General features: G+C 47.3%; 2 protein-coding genes across 5 annotated transcripts in view; one reads left to right on the forward strand and one right to left on the reverse strand.

The window, feature by feature from the left end:
- PEPD (peptidase D) overlaps positions 1–3,090 on the forward strand; it is a 209,693-nt gene extending 206,603 nt beyond the window's left edge. For all 3 annotated transcript variants that reach the window (XM_071440236.1, XM_071440233.1, XM_071440234.1), the window contains one exon: positions 2,515–3,090. In XM_071440236.1, coding sequence (XP_071296337.1) covers positions 2,515–2,664 — 150 coding nt within the window. In that variant the 3' untranslated portion in view covers positions 2,665–3,090. The remainder of the gene's footprint in view (positions 1–2,514) is intronic.
- A 5,107-nt stretch (positions 3,091–8,197) lies between these two features.
- On the reverse strand, positions 8,198–15,188 carry CEBPG (CCAAT enhancer binding protein gamma). Of its 2 annotated transcripts, XM_071440243.1 has the most exons (3): positions 15,061–15,188; positions 11,154–11,306; positions 8,198–10,269 (listed from the first exon to the last, which is right to left on the reverse strand). In XM_071440243.1, exon 3 carries the CDS (start codon positions 10,157–10,159, stop codon positions 9,707–9,709), a length of 453 nt encoding a protein of 150 aa, XP_071296344.1. In that variant the 5' UTR covers positions 10,160–10,269; positions 11,154–11,306; positions 15,061–15,188; the 3' UTR covers positions 8,198–9,706. The 2 variants fall into 2 exon arrangements, with proteins under 2 accessions (XP_071296344.1, XP_071296343.1); XM_071440242.1 differs by lacking the exon at positions 11,154–11,306.
- Positions 15,189–21,212: the final 6,024 nt, after the last annotated feature.

The raw sequence follows: 21,212 nt of genomic DNA on the forward strand, positions 1-21,212 counted from the left end.
GGTGGGTGGTCCCAGGGCCCAGTGGTTCTGTGTGCCTCCATCCACTTGCCAAAGAGCATTTGGAGGTGCTGATGCTGAGCAGGCTGATGTGACAGTCCTGGCTCTCCCACTTCTCAGAGCAGATCACAGCTGTGCTGTGACACAGATTGTGTGATCTCCTAACAATGCTCCTCCTATGCAGGGAGTCACAGGGCATGGCCCTCATCCTCCTCCATCTGGTCACTCTCAGTTCCTGCCTTTGGCAGCTCCAGCCCCTGTGTGCTCTCCTCTTTCAGGATGTCTCACTTCTCACCTCCACCAGGATCTCCCTGCCTGGGCTCCTTAGCCAGTCCCAGCTCTCTTTGTCCATTATTTGTCAGTCCTGTCTCACCTCACTGTACCTTCCTTTCCCTGGTCCTTTCATCACTCTTGCCTATTCCCAGCTCCTTCCCCATCCTGATTTTCTCTTGTGGCCTACATAGAGGACAGTAGACAGACACCTTGCCCCACTTGTTCTTCCCCACTGTAGTCTAGCTTTCATCTGCTCTGCTTTCAAGTCAGTTCATCCTCCCAAAGAGTGCAGAGGTATTGTGAGGTCATGAAGCACTGAACTGGAAAGCACAAACCACTTTTCTTGGTTTTTTGCTAATTCCTGGTCAAGAGGCTGAATTGTGGCTGATATGTCACTGTAGGTGGGGAATTTCAGCTCAAGCAGGGGGAGGTTTGTGGAGCTGGCAGTGCTTGGGAAAAGGCTCTCTCTATAGGCAGGGTCAGTTCTACCTTTGTCTGGCCTTCCCTCTGCTCTCAGACTTACTTTTGCACTGACATTTTTACTTTCCACATCATCACTGTGTCCAGCTCCATTTACACTGGCTGGGCTTGCCAATGTGATGCTTTGGCTTTTGCCACCTTCCCAGGTCTGTCCCTGGATGCTGCCACTCCTGCAGGGTTAGCCTGGTACCATCAGGTTTCTGGCAGGGACTGATCCACCCAGGGAGGACAGGCACGTGGCAGGATTTGCCTGTGGATGCAGTGGGGCCCTCCTGCTGAATGCTTGAGTTATGTTTTGCTCAGCAGTCAGATTTGAAGCAGGGAATCAAGAAGCCCATCCTGATAAATTCTGTTCAAGTGCAGAGTCACTGCCTGTGTTGCTGATCTGTTCTGCAGCAAGGCACCAGCCTTTCAGGCACACTGAGCATCACAGCTCTCAAATTTACAGCTGTCCAAAACAAATGTGTAAACTCAATGGAGTTTGTTTATTTAATTCTGCTTTATAATACACTTAACTTGATACCAAGTAAAAGAAATAATCTGGCAAAGACATCATTAAACAGTTTAATAAGGACTGGATGACTCATTCTGTTTGAACAAATGGATTATTTTGCAATCAGAAGTACAAATGTTAACCAGCTTTATTTTTAGTTGAAAATGTCAAGAGGTCAGAAACAATTAAAGCAATTGTAAGGTGGGAGTACCCAGGGTTTGTGTTCTTTTGGATTTGCACCTTACTAAAATTGCTTTTATTGCAGCTTAGCAACTTAGCAACATTTTTCTGATAAGATAATGGGAATGACTGTGTAGGCACATTTACTGGTAAGAAGAGATTAGAGACAAACAGAAATGGAGCACACTTTTCATTTTAATAGCAAGAGTTGAAAAACTGCAAGGATCTGCTTTTTCCTTCCAGGATTTGAAATTTAGTGGTTGTATTTTAAAAGAAACATCTGACCTGTTTAGGACTTTCTCATCAGCTCAAAATTCAATGTTTGGAATATCAGCCACAAGCTATTTAATGTTCAAAGTTTCACTTTGAAAGTTTATCGTGTTTAGAGAGAAGTTTTAAGTGCAAAGTGAAGCTACCTGGATTTCAGCTCAGAAACAGGAGAGCTTTGAGAGCAGACACTGTGGGCTTCAGGAGGCACTGTCCCTAGCAAGCCATGTGCTAAGAAGGTTGGAGGCAAATCCAGGGAAGAATGTTCTTTTTACTGCTCCTGCTGTCAGGGGGTTGACATTTACTGCCCCCATAGAATGAAGTTTTAAATGCAAAAAAAAAAAAGAGAAGTTTTAAGTGTAAAAAAAAGGCAAAGAGAAGCTACCTGAATTTCAGCTCAGAAACAGGAGAGCTTTGAGAGCAGACACTGTGGGCATCAGGAGGCACTGTCCCTAGCAAGCCATGTGCTAAGAAGGTTGGAGGTAAATCCAGGGAAGAATGTTCTTTTTACTGCTCCTGCTCTCAGGGGGTTGAGATTTCCTGGCCCCATGGAATGACACAGCATGGACTCCCTGCTGCAGCACCTTGCTCAGACTGTCCTTGATGTGCCCACTGCAGCACCTGAGGGGCCACCCCCAAGCCTGTGTGAGCCCAGGAGGGTGGCAGGGCCCAGGGGGAACTGGAGCCTGCAGAGCCCCAGGGGCTGGTGCTGACAATTCCTGCTTGCAGAGTGATGCTCTGCTCTACCTTGTGCCCTCCTGCTGCTGCCTGGGTGCTCCTCATGCCACCTGAGCCCTTGGTGACCTTGGTGTGCTCCTGTGCAGGTGCGGATCGAGGACGACATCGTGGTGACAGCCACGGGCATGGAGCTGCTCACCTGTGTCCCACGGACCGTGCAGGAGATCGAGGCTTTCATGGCAGAAGGCCAGAGCTGTGCCAAAGCATTTGGCTGCCTCTCCAGCCCAAAGCAGTAAACTTCAGGGTGATACTTACTGCCTCAACTAATCAGTCATCATTCTGATTTAATGCTGCAGCATAGAAAATAAAATGCATCCAATTCTTAATAGCAAGAAAATCAGCAGTTTACGTGACCAAGTGGCAGCCAAATAACCCTGCTGCCTTGTCAGGGGGGCTCATACTTCTGTCAGATCTCAGCTCAGATGTATCTTGCAATTAAATCTGAATTTTGATGATTGGGACTCTAAAACACCAAATGGATTATCTGAAAGCTATGAGCAATTGTAACACTCTTAAGTCCTTTTTTAAACTTCATCACAAGTACTGTGAAAAACAGAAATAAAAATCAGTTGTTCTCAGTGGACATAATGACATTTTTCTTATGGATCTGTATCCATGTACTAAGCAGAAACAAATTTTTATTAAAATTCTCCTTGGCATCATTTGTGTTCACAACTTTGTGGTCATTTTACTTTTCTGCTCCAGTTCCTGCTTCTTTATCCGACCCTACTACCAATTGGTGCCCTGCAAACTTTGACCCTTCTCTAGCCAGAGTTCCCTGCTCTGGACAGTGGCTGTACTGATCCTTCAAACACATCCCCATGCTCATTAGATTTGTTCATCTATTTGTTCCTTAAAAACACAGATTGCTGTGGTGTTCATGATCCCTAAAAGTTGAAAGAAGGGAATATCTTTGCTGCAGGGCTCATGGTCATTCAGCAGCATATGCTGTGCAGCATGGTAGAGTTATTTTTAACTGTTCAGTGTTACACAGTTCAGAATGAAATAATGTAAATCTTATTTGGATACCTTACAAACATATTGGTACTAGTCACAAAATTATTTTCCACTCATGCAAGATTTAAATTACCAAGAGAAGCTTTTCTTTACTGTAGGTATTCATCAGCTTGCAGGATAATACATACATTTCTTACATCATAAAATAGCACCATGTGCTGGTAACTACATAAAAGTAAGCTTTCTCACTCTACATACACATCAAAACTCCTGTTCAATATTCAGATTCTGTTGCAGTTTGACTGCAAAGCCACTTCACAACATCCCTCTGCTGTGCCAGGAGGAGCTGAAGCCACAGCAGAGCATCAGGGCCTTTCTGGGTCTCAGTGCCTGCCCGGTGAGGATTTCCCACTGAAGGGATCAGCTGAGCCCGTGCCTCAGCACCTGGGTGTGAGCAGCTCAGCTCTGTGGCTCTCACAGGACTGACCATGGCTGATGGGAGGGACTGGGAGCTCCCTGTGCCACCTGGGGGCTTGGGTGGTGCCAGGAACCACTGCCACTGCCTTGCCAGTACAGAACTGCAGGGACACCCGACGGGGAGAGAATGATGCACCTGACTCCATCTTATCAGAAGGCTAATTAATTACTTTATTATACTATATTATTCTATACTATATTGCATTACATCCAAACTGAACCTGCCAAGCACTCAACTGCACGCCCTGCACAGAATCTTGTGACTGTCCCCCAACACTCCCAACACACACACAGAGCTGGCCCTGACAGGCCAAGGAAACAAAACACCATCACTTTGGGTAAATAATCTCCATATTGCATTTCTCTTTGGCACAACACAGGCACAGCAAAGGATAAGAATTGTTTTTCCTTTCTCTGAGGTTCAGAGAATGTGAATCCCAGCAATATTCTTGGGAAGAATTGTGCCTTGCTTTTCTCTGGGAAGAGAAATGTGGCGACACCCCAGCACCGGATTTAGGCCTGAAACAATTTCCTCAAGAATCCTCATGTACATTGCTCCAGGAGAGCTCCTCCTGCTGAGCAGGTTGGTCTGTGTGACAAGAACCTGCCCTTTATTCCCAACAGCCTGGAGATCCATTGCTATGGAGGAAACTTCATGTGGGACCAAAGAAACGTTGTGAAACGATCCAGAAGACTTCATTCACATCACTCAATTAATAAATAAGCCTATTTACATTTTTTAGAGGTTTCTTGACATTGGTTTTAAAGAGACCAGTGCAGGAATTGCTGCCCTTAATTTCTTGACTGTGAAGGGAAACAGTTTTTTCGGGAAAGGAGATTGTGAGATCAGAAGCTTGTATGTGCTGCTGCACTGATGTTCCTGCTGTGGTGACCGTAATGTTCCACCTCTGAATTCTGTTACCTGCACAAGGACATCAGGCTTTCCTTGGTAGCCTTGAAGATATGAGAACACAGAGACTATACTGGCATTGCTCTGAACTCATCTGCCCCAAAACTCAGGTGTTTTCAGTGCAAAACAGTGCTTGTGGCCCCAGCCCCGTTCCCTCCACAGCCAAGAGTTGTCCTGTGGTGTGGGAGCCCAGCACATCCCTCTGGCTGTCCAGGATGGCCAGGATCCCTGCCCAGGGGCTCAGAGACCCTGGCACAGAGCCCAGAACACCTGTGGGTTTGATTATGACCCATGGAGCAAATTACCAACCTTGGATGAAGATCAGCAAACCACAACAGTTTAGGTAGAATGATAGTGAAGTTATCACGGGGTGGAAAAGTCGATTTTGGGGTTTTTGGTATGGGGGTTCAGGAGGCAAGATGGAGGGATCTGGGTGTGTCCAGCCTTTCTCCTTCTTCTTCTTGGCCTCCATCTTCTGCTGTGCTGGTGGCACTCACAGATTGGTTTAGAGTAGAAGCTCAGTGTCTAACACAGGTGATGGGTATTGGGAAGGAATTGTAAACATTGTGAATGTAGTTTTTAGTATAAAGACAGAACCCTGCCCTGGGGGCAGGCAGAGTGCCTGGAACTGTCCTGCTGGATGGACCTGGCAGGGCAGGAGAAAGAATTTTATAGATAAGGAACAATGAACAACCTTGAGAGTGAGAAATGAAGAGCCCTGAGTGCTTCTTCAAGCACTGGACTGGGAAAAGAGATTTTTAACAATTCTCAGGGTCTCTCTGAGCAGCAAGAGATCCTGACACTGGCAGGTTCTGAACATGCCAGGGGATGATGATGATGATGATGATGATGATGATGATGATGGTTCACTGCTGTGGGCACTGAACCCTGCTGCTGCTGCTGCTGCTGTTTTATAGTAGCACAGCCAGATGAGGAAAGGAGGAGAGCTCTGGAGCTGTTGCAGCTGGGAGGCCCCCCCGGGCTGCGCTGGGCGCTGGCAGAGCCGGAGCGGGGCCGGGCCGCAGAACAGGTCGGGCAGGGAGGAGGCAGAGCCGGTTCTGGCCTGGGCGCGGCCGCTCGGAGCCGCCGGGCCCGGGCAGCGCCCAGCGCCCCCCCCGAGGCAGGCGGGGACGCTCGGGCTGTGCTGGGCATGGGGCACCCTCGCCCCACTGCCCTCCATCATCAGGCCCACGGACTGGGGGATGTCAATGCCATCCTTCATTCCAGATTGTTCTGCAATTATGATCATTTTTATCCACTTAAGCAAAAAGTGAATTAAACATTTTTAACTAAATTCGGGAGGGGAGGGGAAATAAACCTTTTTTTAAAAGGCAAAGTGATATTTAATACTTTAAAAAGTGGTGTTTAATAATTTTAAGTGTATTAATGGGGTGAAAGTACAGGTTATGGCGAATTTTCTTTTTGACTACATCAAGATGTTTTATTCTCTGTCATGTTTTCCCAAATGCCTTTTCCCCTTGGCACAAACAGACTTGAATAGAGTTGGCACTGAAGTAACAGAATGTGTCTTATGCCGAGCAAATTTGTGTGTTTTAGAAACGTCTGAGCACTTCTGAAAGGATACATGTAAATTGTCCCAGCAAATTGCTGGAGCTCCCTGGGGTTGGGTGCACTCTGAATTTACCTGCTGATTACCCTGCTGCAGCTACAGGGGGTGTTCCAGGAGTGCAGCCTCCCTGGGGGCTGGAGCAGACCCCGTCCCTTGGGGGACAATGAGAAAATGGGAATCAGCTTTCCTGGGAAATGTGCTGTAACTCCTTGTGTACTGACAGGCACTGGATCCTGCCACAGACTGGAGCTAAGAATCATGAGTCAAAAGGAAAATCTTAATTTTTATAGGTCCACAGTGAAATTTTCTGTGCCCTGCAGCAGAGGGTGAGATGGAGGTACTCTCCTGCCACAGGACCTGGGCTGCTTCACCCTGGGGGAACCTACCCTTGCTCCTTGGAGCTGCTTTGGCAGGGGGGGCTTGCAATAAGTCTGAGCCCTTTCTTGCAGCCTGTCCCTGGGGCACGTTTAAACCTGGATTTGTTCCAATCTCGAGTGAGGTGCTGCACAGAGCCATTGCTCCTCCTGGGCCTTGTCCTGCTGCCAGCCAAGGACGAGCATCATTGTCCCAGTGCCAGTCAAGGACAGGGATCCTTGTTCCAGTGTCAGCCAAGGCCAGGGATCCTTGTCCTGGTGTCACCAAGTCAGGGATCATTGTCAGCTAAGGCCAGAGATCTTTATCCCGCTGTCCCCAAGGCCAGGGATCGCTGTCCCACTGTCCCCAAGGCCAGAGATCTTTGTCCCAGTGTCGCGAAAGCCAGGGGTCCTTGTCCTGCTGTCCCCAAGGGCAGGGTTGCTGTCCCACTGTCCCCAGGGCCAGGGTGGCTGTCCCCAAGGCCAGGGCTGTCCCCAGCTGTGCCCAGTGGGGGAACAAGACCAAGGTGCTGTGCAGAGGCCGTGCTGTTCAGGGTCACTCTGGCCCTGTCCCTGTCAGGCTCTGAGCGCTGTGGCCATCGCCCTCTGTCACACGCTGCTGTCACTGGTGGTGTCACTGTCATTGGTGGTGTCACTGTCACTGATTGTTTTCTCATCTGGTTGTTGTTAAATTGTGAATTGTTCCAGTAACAGTAAATTGTGATCTCAACCCCTAATCTGCGTTTGGGCTCTCTCACCTGAGGGTTGGGGGATGAGAGTGGCTGTGGGGTTTATTTTCCACTTGGGCTTAAACCACAGCATCAGTAAAAAAAAACCAGTGCACTGATAAACCAGAAATTTCATTTTCCAAACAAATTACTTTTATAACTCAGTGGTTTGGTTTTAAACATGAAGGAAAAGGGATCAGAGATGTTGGGAGCAACAGGTGGAGAAGTCACCCGTGAGAGCTTTGGAAAGAGGATCACCCTCACTCAGGAGAGAGCCAAGAAATCATTTCCACCAAAATCACAAACAAACAGCCAAGGGTGCAGCTGCTGTTCAGACTGGTAGAGGAGGGCCCCACAGCAGCCTGGCAAACCAACTTCAGGACAAGGGGCCAGCCAGCCCCAGGGCAGGTCAGAGATCCAGGGAAGAGATCAGCGCTGGCCTTTCCACCAGGGACATGCAGTTAACAAAGGAGATGCCTTCAGGTCATCTTTTCCCTTGGAATTTTTGGTGTTCTGCTTCTCTCCCCACCTCCCATCTAAATGCAATATATTTTCAGTCTTAAATTCCCTTTTCTTTTTTTTTTTTTTTGCCTTTTTTGTTAAATCAGACATTTAGACAAAACTGTAGCGAGTTTCTGATGGCTTCCATGGAGCAGAAACCTGAGAGGAAGAGGGGAACAGAGACTATTGCACTGATTTCTCCAAGACAGCTGTGTGACTTGGGCAACTCTGCACTTGAGGAAGATAGAAAAGGGATGGGAAAAATGAGGCCACTACAAGCAAAAAATTTTTATTAGCTCCTGGTATTTCAACCCTACCAACTTCAGATGCAGTTAGAATGAAAAAACATATCTGTAAAAAGTCTAACATAATCCAAAACAATCCATCCAAGTTTTCCACGTGTATTAAAAGTTTAAATTCAAAAAAGAACTTTTCAAGGTTTCATTCTCTAACAGTATCTTCATAGAGATAACATCCAAGTTTTTTTCTAAGTGCAGATACAGAGCAAACAAGCATCCTCCAAAATAATCTATGGACAAAGGTAGTGTGAAGAGGGAAATTAAGACAGTGTAGTAATCTACAAGACAGACACACAGGTTAAATGTAAAATAACCATACCATCAATGAAATATTTAAAAATGAAAATAAATTAAAGTTAATCAAAGTTCCTGTTTTACTTTGTTTAAATCCTCAGTATAGCACATAGCACTGCAGTATGGATCATGGCAAAGACTAAGCAGTAGCAATAAAAAAGTTGCTACAGAAAAACTTCTATGGAAATAAAACAAGGCTAAAGATACTCCTTCACACAGATCTATGATGGCTGTAGAAATTCCACTGAATCAGTTACTAGGGCCATTTATTTTTAAAATCACTGTAAATTTCTGCAATGTCAGCCAGCAGTGATCCATGCATCCCAGTTCAACACCTGCTGTCCTGCCCCTTCCCCTGCTAAGCCAAGCTGCACTTTTTCTTCTCCCCAATACCTCCTTACCAGCAAGAATGCAATTTTGCAGGGCACAGGTTTTTGGTAGCACTTTGAAATTTCCTGGGAAAAAAAAGCTCTTGTTCTCCTAAGGCCCCAGTCACTATGTGAGCAATATGAAATACAAGCTTTAATAAAAGGCTTTTATTGTCAGTGTGCTGCTTTGCCTCTTGTAATGATGCTTCATGTGCCATTTGGAGGCCAAGTGCCTGTACATCTCATCAGAGCATATTGTTGTTTTTCTGGTGAACACTGGTAAGCATCCCAGCTCACTATTACTACAACCTCCCCATTAACTATAACTGGGCAGGAGGGACCTACATGGTGCTTCATAGGACTTAAATTCTACAGATTTAAAGTAAAAAGCAAAAATTCTCCACAGCCTTTGCAGTTTGTAATATGTAATGGAGAAAACAAAAGGCTAAAATACTCTAACAGGTATTTTAAAAATGTTCTGTTCAATCACAAGTTTCTGATACTACAGTGAGCCATCCTGCTGGATTCCTCCCATTATGCAAAGTCTAAAATGGTGAGTATTCCTGTGAAAATGTTATCTCCTAAATATTACATTCCTAGTTAGCTAGGAGTTCAGATCTGCACAAATCTTTGAGGAGAAAAATATTTAAAACAAACAGTTAACCAGTTTCTGGTTTAATTGTTACAAATCTTCAGTGTTAAATCTAAAAGAAGAAAATCTCCACAAAACAATGGCTAAAGGTACAGCTTTTGCTGGGTTACTGCACGGGCACTGCAGACAAGCTGCAGCTCAAGAGTTTGTTTCATAAAGTCGCAGGTTTCTACTGTCCACTGCTTTCTGCATTTGTTGTGGTGGTCTCAGTGCCAACAGGCTGCACATTATCTGCAAAATTGTGGGCATGCTCAAGGAACAAGTCTTTCAGTACGCTCAGCTCCTTGGTCAGGAGTTTAATTTTTGCCTCTAAACGTTCATTTTCTTCTTTAAGCTGGTTGACCCTCTGCAGTGTGTCCTGTGCCTTCTGCTTGCTTTTTAAGCGGCTCTTTTTCACCGCCATGTTGTTCCGCTCTCTGCGCTGGCGATACTCATCGCTGTTTCTATCCACAAAGGAACTTTTCTTTCCCTGTTTGCTCGGAGGCACAGCTTTGCCTCCACCACCAGGACTGACTGGCACCAGCTGGGGAACCTGCTGCAGACCACTGGAGTGTGCTTGAGTGTGGATCACACTTACTCCGCTCGCATCTGTGGTGGGGTTCTGTTGGGATGTCTTGCTCATTTGGGCAGGCTGTTCTTGGACACAGCAGAATTTATTAGGAGACTGAAAACTCTTGGGTTTCTAGAAGGTGTTTCCAATGGATCTTCACATGGATTTAGAGCAAGGTGAACCTAGTAGGGGAAAAAAAAAGCTATTAAAGATGCTGGCTTCAGCTACAATCTTATACATCACTGGCTCTAGCAGAAGTACTGATGGTACATCTGGCATAACACGTCGTAACTGTGCTGGAAGTGGACAAGCTGCCAACTACATTTCTGAAGTCTCCAACATATTTGGATTGGATGGAACTATTACTGGGTCATCTAGTCAAGCTGTTTGAATTGTTCACTGGCTTCACTCAGTTATTCCAAAGCCATCCCTGATGGATGGGTGTCTAGCCTAGCCTCAAATATCTCCAGTTTCACAACCTCTGTCTTGGCAACATGTTCCACTGTCTAACTTTTCCTCCAGTTATACAATTTTCTTAGTCTTCAGACTGGAGTTTTCCTTCTGTGGTTAAACCTATTAACAGCCTGACTCTTGACCAACAGGGGTATTTGATCCTTGTCCTCTTCGGACCACATCTCTGGGTGTATCCGCAGACAAATTCCTCCCTGATCTCTTTTCTCTGGAGCAAGGGTGCTCAGCCTGTCCACCTTTTCTCAACCACCTTACAGCACTTGTTTTGAAGATAATGTTCAAATTGATGGCTGTTGTCTGGTCTACTGGTACTGAGTGGAAAAATAAATCTATGGAAGAAGGCAGGGCATTGCAAAGGCAGTGTCTGGGTGACATTCCACCACAAGCAGTGTGCTGAGCCTGTAACTCAAGGTGGGACAGGAGCACAGGCTGATGGCAGGGTAGATCACTACAACAGAGGACTGTCACCCATAAAGAGACAGCAACCACAGCTGACTCATCCATAAATAAGGTCACCTGCGTGGTTGGTGCACTGGTCACTGTCCCCTCTCCTGTCCAGCACACAAACCTCCTGATGAGCAAGACATCCTCTCACCTGACTGACGTGCTCCCGCTGCTGAGGTCAGCCTGCTCCTGGCCCTACTGGTGGCACAAGGAGGATTCCACCACAGCTGCAGGGCCAAGGCCCTGGCAAGGCTAACAGCAGGTCCCCTTCTCTTCTCATCTCACAGGATGACTTCCTATATGGCTGGGAGAGAAGAGGGGAAGGACAACAGGATGGTCCTAAGCACCTACCTATGGCTCCAGTGAAAAACACCCAGTGATCAGTCAAATCAGTGTGGATTGTCATGTTGAGGAAAGCCTTTAAGTGGCACTAAACAATCCTAGTGCAAGGTCAGGCTGTGTGGCAGCAGTGCAGCCCAGCACTGTCACACAGACATGCAGTATCACACAAGCAGTGTGACACATCCTTCAGGGGGCTGGGGAAAAGCTGCAGCAGCACTGGGCAGAGCTGACTGGACTGCCAGGATGGGCAGAGTCCAGCCCAGGAACACCTCTCATATCTGTAACAGCAGAGGGATGGCTGAGGAATGGAGTGATGTGTGAGAGGTCTGTAGTGAGCCCCTGTGTGTCACTGGTCCTTCTAAACTCACAGGTTCATCAGCTGTGTCCTGTTCCTGATTGTTTTTCTCAGCAGTCTGTGTTGCTGTTTTACTTTTGGAAGGGCTATCTTTATTAAAATGTCAAAATTCAACTGTGCAGATCAACTGCATATTTTCTTCCATGATGAAGGAGCCACAATGAGATGCAGCTGCACAGTGTGGTTCAATAACATTCATGGAAAAGCCCACTAAATTTGGCTTGAATGTTACTCAAAATTAACATTCTCTGTCACCAAGAGGTCTTCTACTTGTGAAGCATACCCACACCCTTCCTATCAAGGAATCTTTTCATTTTCCTATTTCAGGGCAGAATGAGACCATCAACACTTTCTGACACCTGTGGAGCTGTATCTAAATACATAGTGTCTAACACCTCTGTGTTAGCATTTCCCCAACTGCAACTCTTACAGCAACTTTAGCAAAGCCTGTTTCAGTGTCAGCTCCTGACCTGACAAGCAGTTAGGCTGGGCAGCTGCCCTGAGCACCCAGCTAGGGAGTGTTCTGTGCCCAGCACCAGACTGGCAGGGCCGGTTGTAGCAGCTGTGCTGTGTAATTGCACAGACATTTTTAGTCGAGGTGTAAGTGCCTGCTCCTCTTAGAGCATACACTGGCCTTGTTTGCATTTTATTTTACAGCAGAGGATTTCTGCAGCCCTCAAAGCATATACAGATATAAGTTCTCTTAGGTTGTCTCTGACAAGTAGATTTTTGACACCTTTTCCAAATCAAACAGAATGCTCTGCTGTCTCCTCTGCTTCAACACATTTCAGTGCCTGCAAAGTTCACCTGGGCAGGCCAGTTATGTAACCCACACCATCTTCACAATCTGATTTTTGTGCTCCTACTACAGAGGAAGGGGTGGCTCCTGCCCCCAAAGGAGCCCCACCTGACATGTGACAAGTTTCTTCACCAGGTTCCATGTGCTACTTCTCTCTATGCTATCAAAACTATTTAATACTGCTTTAACACTTCTTTCCTATCTCTATTAAATTTCCCTATGATTCAATGAAAAAACTATTTGTCCCATTAAACCTAATATAAATGAAGTATTAGCTGGGCAGTACATGGAAATAAGCAGAGAAGATAACCAGTGTAACACCTCTCAAACAAGAATTCCAGCCCTGCCTGCTAGAACAGACCTCCCTCAGTTCCTTCCCACTGGAAATGATTTGGTTTTTATTAAATTACTGTTTCTTGAGTGAGACATACTCTTATCTAGCCTGATGATCAGAACCCTTAACTGGGCCAGGTGACACCTGGATTCCTGTTCTGCTCCAAAGAATATGCAGAGCAAGTAGCACTAAACTAGCACCAGCACTGAACTGCATCACAGAGCTACAGAGTGCCAACTGAGGCTTGGAACTTGGTTTTCCCCCTGGTATTTGGAGGCTGGATGCCTATCACCAGTGTCAGAAGGCTGTCCCAGGTAGCAGCAGGTGCTGTGGGCATCCTTCAAGGAGATTTAAAGGCAGCAGGACACACAGAGGGGACTCTCAGGAAGGGTGAGGTGAAGGCCATGGTCCCTGGGGGAGGCACACAGGGCTCACACCTCCCAGAGCCCCTGCACACACCCGCAGCTGCTCCCAGCCCCTCCACACAGGTTGCTTCCCTGTGACTGCTGACAGCCCCAGCACAGCAGGACACAACTCCTCAGGGAGCCAGCCCAGTTTCCCAGCATCTTGTTCCCATAAAGCTGCTCATGAGCTTCAGCTCAGCAACAGCCCTAGGCTGGTTCCACCCAACACATGGTACTGCTTCCAGTGGCCAGTTAGAACTGCCTGGTTCTCTCCTTGGGCCACCAACTGGCCACCCAGGAAACCAACTGGCCACCCACTACAGCATAATAGCTGGTAACTCAAGAGGTGTCTTCTCAGGCAGAAAGATGTTTCTTACTGTCTCACAGTACTCCTCAGGGACCAGTGAAGCAATGAAGGCCCTCATTTGCTTTCACACATACAAAAAATAAAAATAAAGACATTAAACTTCCAAATGTTTGCTTTGGCAAAAAAAAAAAAGAAAAGTCAAAAAACTCCCAAAACTGTTTTGTCAATTAAATCAGTATTTGTTTTTTAACTTGGTAGAAAAAGATACAAAATGCTTCTCTCTGCTCCTTTCTTGAGGTGTAACTGTGGTGATTCTGATCATTAGTCAGAATAACTTTATTGCACAAATTCACAAAGCTGTCCTGTCAAATGCAAAATCAGTCCCAACCTGAACAGCAATAGGGACCTCTCTTCTCTCAGGCTTCACTAGGAATAGAGATAGGATCCTGGATAAGATCCCTCCTGACAGGATCCGAGTCTGGACTGCAATGACCCCGCACTAAGGCCAGTGGCACGGAGCTCCGGGCACGATTTGCAGAACCACGGGAGCGCCGCTCCTGCACGGGTCCCGCTCGCAGGTGTGCAGGAGCTGGTGCTAACACTCACTGCGGGCTGGGACACACCGCTGCTGGCCCTAGATTGGAGCTCAATCCCAATTCTTGTCAGAGCTGACAACATTACTTCTCACATTTATTTCAGAATCTCCGTTTTTAATACACATCTTAAAAGACAAATACACTCTGACATCCTTAACAGACTGTAAGAGAACACATAATCATGTAATTTAACATGACAGAACCCCAGACACCGGGAGGCAAGGAGGTATCAAAACACTGTCTTTGGAATTAAAACGCCAGCTGGGACTTGTAACGACAAACCAATTCCTTAAATCCCAAAGTTCAATTCCTTAAATCCCAAAGTTCTGCCAATGCTAAGCGCTTATGCTTTCGGAAGCGGCTCTGCACGGCCCCGTTACGGAGCTGGGGCTCTTCCTGCCGGATGTCAGCGCCAAGGCCGACGCGGAGCTCCCTGCCTGCCAAACCCCGGCTTCAAACTCGCCACCGGAGCTACGGCAACTCGCGAGGAGCCCGACACGTCGGCCCCAAGGCTCCCCGGGCGGTACCGGGCCGGTACGGGCCGCTCTCCCCGGCTGCCCCTCGGCCGGCCGCGCTCCCGCCGCGCCGTCAGCCCCCGGAGCCGCCCCGGCGCGGCCTCGCTCCCCCCCCCGCCCCGGGCCGGGACCGACCGCGGGGACCGGCACCGGCCCGGCCCTCCCCGGCGGGCCCATGGCGCCGCCGCCGCCCTCCCCGGGCCGCCCGCCCGCCGAGGCCGCGCCGCTCCTCCCCCGTCCGAGCGGGGCGCGGGGGTGCCCGGCGCTGCCAAGCCGTGACTTCACCGGGGGAGGGGAGGGGAGGGAGCCGGGGCCGCCCGCCGATTGCATCACGCGCTGCCGAGCGGGGCCCGGCGGGCGGGGGCGGCCGCGGCCCCCCGGCCCCGCACGCGCCCCCCGCGCTTACCTGAGCGGCGCGAGCGGCGGGAGGGGCCGGGCGGGCCGCGCTCGGTACCGTGCGCGTGCGGCCAGCGCCGATTGCGACACCGCGCGGGCCGGCCCCGCCCCGGGTGATGCAACCGCCGCGCGATCGGCACCGCGCGCGGCCAATCAGCGCCCGCCGGGGGCGGGGCCGCGCCCCGAGGGGCTCCTGGGGGGCGGGGGGGGCGGCAGTGGCGGTGGCGGGGCTGGAGCGGAGCCCGCGGGTTGCGTGCGGGCCCTGGGAGCCGAGCACGGGCCCAGGGAGCTCCGCAGGAGCCTGAGAGAGCCCGGCCACGGCCACGGCCTGAGCGAGTCCAGCAGGGCATGAGAGAGCCCGGCTACTGTCACGGCCCGAGCGAGCCGGGTCACTGCCTCAGCCCGGCCGCGGCCCGAGGGAGCTCGGGCACGGCCTGAGGGAGCTGAGCACGGGCCTGGGGGAGCCCAGCACCGGCCTGAGCGAGTCCGGCCACGGTCACCGCCACGGCCTGAGCGAGCCCGGCCACTGCCTCAGCCCGGCCACAGCCTGAGCGGATCTGGTCACGGTCACGGCCATGGCCCGAGGGAGCTCAGCACGGGCCCGGCCTGAGCGAGCCCGGCCACGGCCGCTCGCAGCGTTTGTGTCCCGGCGCTGCCGGAGCCGCGCTGACGGAAAACGCTCCCGGGGCCACGCGTGTCGCTGGGCCCGCTGTGCCCCCAGAGCCGTTTTCCCCTCTCCGCCGGGGAGCGCGAGGAGAGCCCGCCCCGCCCGACCCGGGGGCTGGCGGGGAGCGAGGCGGCCGCGTCCCAGCGCCGGTGGGAAGCGGGTCCCGCCCGTATTCAGGAGGGTCCGGCACCTCCCTCAGCCCGAGGGGGAGAAGCCGAAGGCAGCGGTTCCCGGCCGAGTCCCTGCGCGGGCAGAGCGGGCAGCTCGTCCCGGACCCGGCGGCAGGCACAGCGCAGCCCCGGTGTGCCCGGCCGGGCGGTGCTGGGCGTGCCTGGCACAGCCCCTGCGCTCGATCCTCGTGGGCGCCACTCGCGGAGGGGCTGGACTCCATGAGCCCTGTGAGTCTCTTCCAGCTCGGAATAATGTTCTGTGATTCTGGTGAAGTTGGCCAGTGCCCCACGGGCATCGGAGTTGATGGCAGTGTGTCTCTGTACTGATTGGCATCTTCTAATTGTTCCCAGGCTCTTAATTAGCACCTGGCAGTGTATTCCCATCCCGATCCTAGCTGCCGTGAGGTTTGCCTCCTTAGAATGTTGTGAGATCAAGGGGAAGGAATGCCAAAGACATCCCAAAAAAGCATCAACAGTTCTCTTGACAACAGAAATTACGGCAAATTTCTAAATTTCATAGATTCCTGGTTAATTTTTCTTTTCTAATTTACAATTAGAATAATAAATGCTGGCAGACTAGGAAACATCTGGATCTTAGAGTTAAATGTCAAAGGAAGGTTTTGCACCATTTCACTGGTATGTTTGTTGTTATAAAATACATCACTTTTTGGGGAGAAGAGTTCTTTTTCCCTTAATATTTTCCAGACACTTTGTTTTGTCTCACTTTTGTTCTGCCCAAACAAGCATATACTTACTATATATATATCCACACATGTGCTCACAACCCAAGCTGTGTGGGAGCAAGGTGTGTTTGCAGCTCCCTGAGTGGGAAATGTACACTTCAATACACAGGTGTGTGTGTGTTTGCAGTGGGCAGGTCTCAAAATCATCTGTTTATAAGGTAGGCAAGTTTGGAACAAGTTCAAGTGTGCAGGCAGTGAAAACAATACTGTTGGAAAAGTGGGATTTTTTTAATGTAGGGAAAAAACAAGTTAAGGATCTATGCTCCTGTGAGACCTGCTTGAAAATGTTTTATGTCTGCAAAAGACTTGTGAATAATTAGATTGGAAATACAGTTGTAGAGCTCAGTAATGTAGATAAAATTATTTATATTTACCATTTTTATGGCTGGCTGATGTTGTGGAGGGGTTTTGGTTTTGTTTTTGTTTTTGTAAAGCCCCGTGAAAAATAAACCATATTTGCAGAAAAATTCCAAGGGTTAGTCTGGGCAAACAGTTTTACTCAGCTCATTTACCAGAAAGATACTTTTCCTTGTCAGTCATCAAGCATTTGCTTTAACTTCTTTAATGTTTTTCTGCTTCTTAATTGAAACTGTTAAATTTTCTGTGACAATGACTCATCCATCTATAGCTGGAGTGAAATTCCAGGTAAGCTTTAGGCATGATCCTTTGCTCACAATAGTTAAGTGTGTGTGCTCTTAGGATGCTTTCGTAGGATTTTTGAGCTCTTTATGGCCATTCATTCATTAATCCTCATCAAAGATAGCTGAAGAAAATAAAATGCAGACACACTTAGTCTCACAGAGCCTGACTATTTTAAACATTAAAGCTCACACATAATTCCCTGCATGCAAGACACTCCAGTGCTTGGTTGGCATTATGTGCTGTTAAAGGAAACCATCACACAGTTTTTGCAGGATTTAAAACAGAATATCATGGGAGCAATCTAAAAAGGGAGCACAGAAATCTCTGGACACTGGGCAGAGGCACTGAAATACACATTTCCCTGCTTTTGTACAAGCTGTGCAGCTCTGAGGGGGTGTCAGGAGCAGCCTGATCCCTGCTGGGACAGAGCCCTTCTCCCTCTGATCCTGGGGGTGTTTCTGCAGCAACTGCTTACCCAGATATGCACATCATGCTGGAATAGTGGCTTACTTTCACATGCATTAGCCAGTCTCACAGTTGTTAAAAGACTTTAGTTCTAGAAAATAATTACACTGCTACTCAGTGTGCTCAGGTAATCTACAGCAACTCCCATTCGGAGGCAGAAAGGCCGTTGAGGAAATGGAAACGCTGGCAGCTGGAGGCAGAAGGTACAAAGGGGAGAGGAGCCTGTAGGGACAAGTGTCCCTGTTTACTGCCCACTCAGTGTGTTCCCTTAACACAAAAACACTTAGAGGTTCCCTGGTGCCTTTTACTCAGAGTGAAAATTGCTTTGTTGCCCTTGGAATAGTTTCTGTTGTGTCTGATTCCATTGTTCACCCATGTTTCCTCTGTCTTCATGAGCAATTATTTCTTTGTCTTAAAATAAAAAACCCTACAAACTCCTGGACTGCAACCTACACATTAAAAAATGTTTCTTTCCATAAGCATTTGCCTCTGTTTCCCTCATGGGTAAGCCTTTGCTGGTTTATTTTTTTTTTTTACTCCAGACTTGCACATTTCAGTTAAAAGTTTACTTTTCAAACATGATGCTGCTGTGTGCTTTTTCACTCTAGTCTAACAGCCAGGCTTTTGAATTCTAGAGAAGAAATTACTAATTTCTCTCCAGTGATTTAGAAGAGAGAAAAATAAATATATTTTTAGATGCAGTTTACAGATGGAAATAAACAGGCCCCTTAGGTAAAAACACATAATTCCAGGCTGCGAGGAACACTCAGCTGTATTTAAGGGCAAATGCACTGAATTATACCAAAATAAACCATTTTCTTGGTAACTGCTACCCCTTTTCTTGGTATTCTCAACCTAGCTTTACTCAAAAGTGGAAAGATTCAATATGGTTACATTGCTTATGATCACCAAGCAGATGGCATTCATTCAGGAATATCCCAGAAATACAAAGTCTGTAATAGAGGTTTTCTGTAATCTTATTATTGCAAATCTCCCTTCTCTTACCAGCCCTGCATTTTGGTATTACAAGAATTACTTTTCGTGTTCAGGACTGACCTGCACCGAGACCAAAATCCTGTTGTTAGAAAACTGAATTTTGCAGAGCTGAGGCTATTAAAGCTTCAGAAAGCAGAAGGATCACTGAGTTTCTTTTCTTGGGACTCTGGCTATATTAAAAAAAAAATTAAACACAAAGAGAAAAAGCAATATGAATAGCTCTGCCTATTGATTTGAAAAAGCTTATCCTTCCTAAGCAGAGATTTGGGTTTTTCACTATGATTTAATAATTTAAAGGACAGAAACTTATCTAATAGCTGATTTGTCAGAGGTAGCCTTTTTGACTAGGTGAGGAGAAAGGAAAGATAGTGGTGGTCACTATTTCAGTATCATACTGCTGATTCTAGCACTGACTCACTGCAGCCTTGGAAAGTCACAGTGCTTTTGTTCTAGCAAATAGTAAGTAAAGAAAGGAACCAATCTGTTCTAATAGCAAACATCCATTTTATTGTCACATTGCCTGGAGTTCATTTGCAGGAAAAATTGAGTGCCTTTGTTCTGTCTCTCTATGCAGCTAGTAACTTGTAACAAAGTATTTCCAGTTTCTAGTTCTGCATCTTCCAGAACTACTCCCCTTTATTTGCACTTCCCAAAATATCCAGGTTATCTAGATATCTACTTATGTTGGTTTCTGAAAATCAATTAACTCAATTACTAAATGCAATGGTTCTTAAATGGAGGAGGCCAAAAAGCCCCATAATAGACAGCTGTTCCCCACAACTTCAGCAGGCTGTTGGGTGGTAGTAAAAGGAATCAGGCTAACACAGAAATCTTACAGAGTCTGAAAAAACTAATAGATCAATGAGATATATACATCATAGAGTAGAAAACAAATGCATTGATGATTTGGATGCTGTTAGAACAAGCCCAAGCTGTCACTTCTACAGGCTTTACATGCTGTGCTTCTCCAGCTACTGCTGTTCCCATTTCCCTCTACAGCTTTGAGGGGATTGAGAGGTTTGGTGCTTTGAGCTTAATGAACTGCTTTCAGCTAGGTAGGGTCTGCCACAATGGTGCCCTGAGATTTGATTTCCTAATTGCTGTATTTTTGTTTCTATGCTATTATCAGGAAGGTAAATTTTTAATCAGAAACTATTAGCAAGCACCTTCAGAATCAGCCAAGTGCACAGCTAAAGGTGTGCCCACTTTTGCACGTTTCACTTTTTTCTATGGTATTCTGGTTAGTAGGTTGGGTTCTTCAGCAGTCACACATCAGAGTCTTCTCTTTCACAGCTATAAAATACTGTTGATTGTAATTTATATTTTAATGGAACCCTTAGTCAGTCTGTGCTGTCATGCTGTCAGGAATTTGTTCTTCAATCCAAGCCAGCTCAGGTTCTCCAATACCAATATTCCATTGCACCAGATGTACTTAGACCAGAGCAGTGTGCCATTTCAGCCATGGCTTCTTGAGGGATTTCAAGGTAGAGGAACATCTCATTACCTTTGTGACAATTCTTTGCACACAATACTGTCACAAAAATGTGTGCTATTTCAAAATTTAGCATCTATCATCCTATCTTCACTGTATTCCAGAGGACTGCTTAGGAGATGGCCAACATATTTTGGGTATATAAATATGACCAGATATACATTAGGGTTCAGTAGCCACAAGTCCCATTGGAGTGAATGAAGCAGCTGAGGTTACTATCTGTGACCTTCTATGGAAATATCAGAATATGGAATTAGAAGCTTTTTTGTTGGTATTTGAATTTAAAAATATCAAATACGTCCCTGAAGAACGCCTGGTCTGTGAGGAGGCTCCTAGGTATGTCAACCCAAAGATCATCTGACAAACAGAATGAACACTACACTCCTTTACATTTTTTAAGGATTTTACAAATGTGTTTGAGTGTTCTCGGGCTTTGCTCTGATGTCTAGTGATCCAATAAAATTAGTGCAGCCTTTATTGTGAGTTTCACTGGGGCTTGGCTTGAGTTTTACCTGAGCTTCTCTAGTGATTGTACTAAACAATGCAAACTGCAAATCTTCTGCTATCTAGAGAGCATGGCAGGGATCTGTAGACTGCCACTGATCGTTTTGGGGTTGGCTGCCATGTGTATGTAAAATGTTAGGTAAGATGAGGGCTGCATAGCTAAAGATGAGTAAAAACAGAATAGATAAATTGATTGAAAGGAAAATGCTATTTATTGTGTGAGTATATGTGCATATATAAAATCTGGTTCAAAAGAGACTTGTTAGAACTGAACAAGTCTGAGCGAGAATTAATGGCCCACACCTGGGAATAAGAGGTGAATTCTCAAGTATCCAGGTTTAGTAATTGCCACACCTGTCCTATATTCCCAAAAGCATAAATGAGGCCTGCAAGGATTTAGATAGCTTAGCTTCTGAATGCACAGTGCCATGGCTCTTTTCCAAGGCATCATCAGTCACTGCGTGAAAATCCCCACCCATAATT

The sequence above is a fragment of the Agelaius tricolor genome, unplaced genomic scaffold, assembly GCF_023055355.1.
Source record: "Agelaius tricolor isolate 1412-34295 unplaced genomic scaffold, bAgeTri1.0.p SCAF_15, whole genome shotgun sequence".
NCBI lineage: Eukaryota > Metazoa > Chordata > Aves > Passeriformes > Icteridae > Agelaius > Agelaius tricolor.

Bases quoted from the DNA above. Each gene is read 5' to 3' on its own strand.
- CEBPG (XM_071440242.1), bottom strand. From the start codon at position 10,159: ATGAGCAAGACATCCCAACAGAACCCCACCACAGATGCGAGCGGAGTA.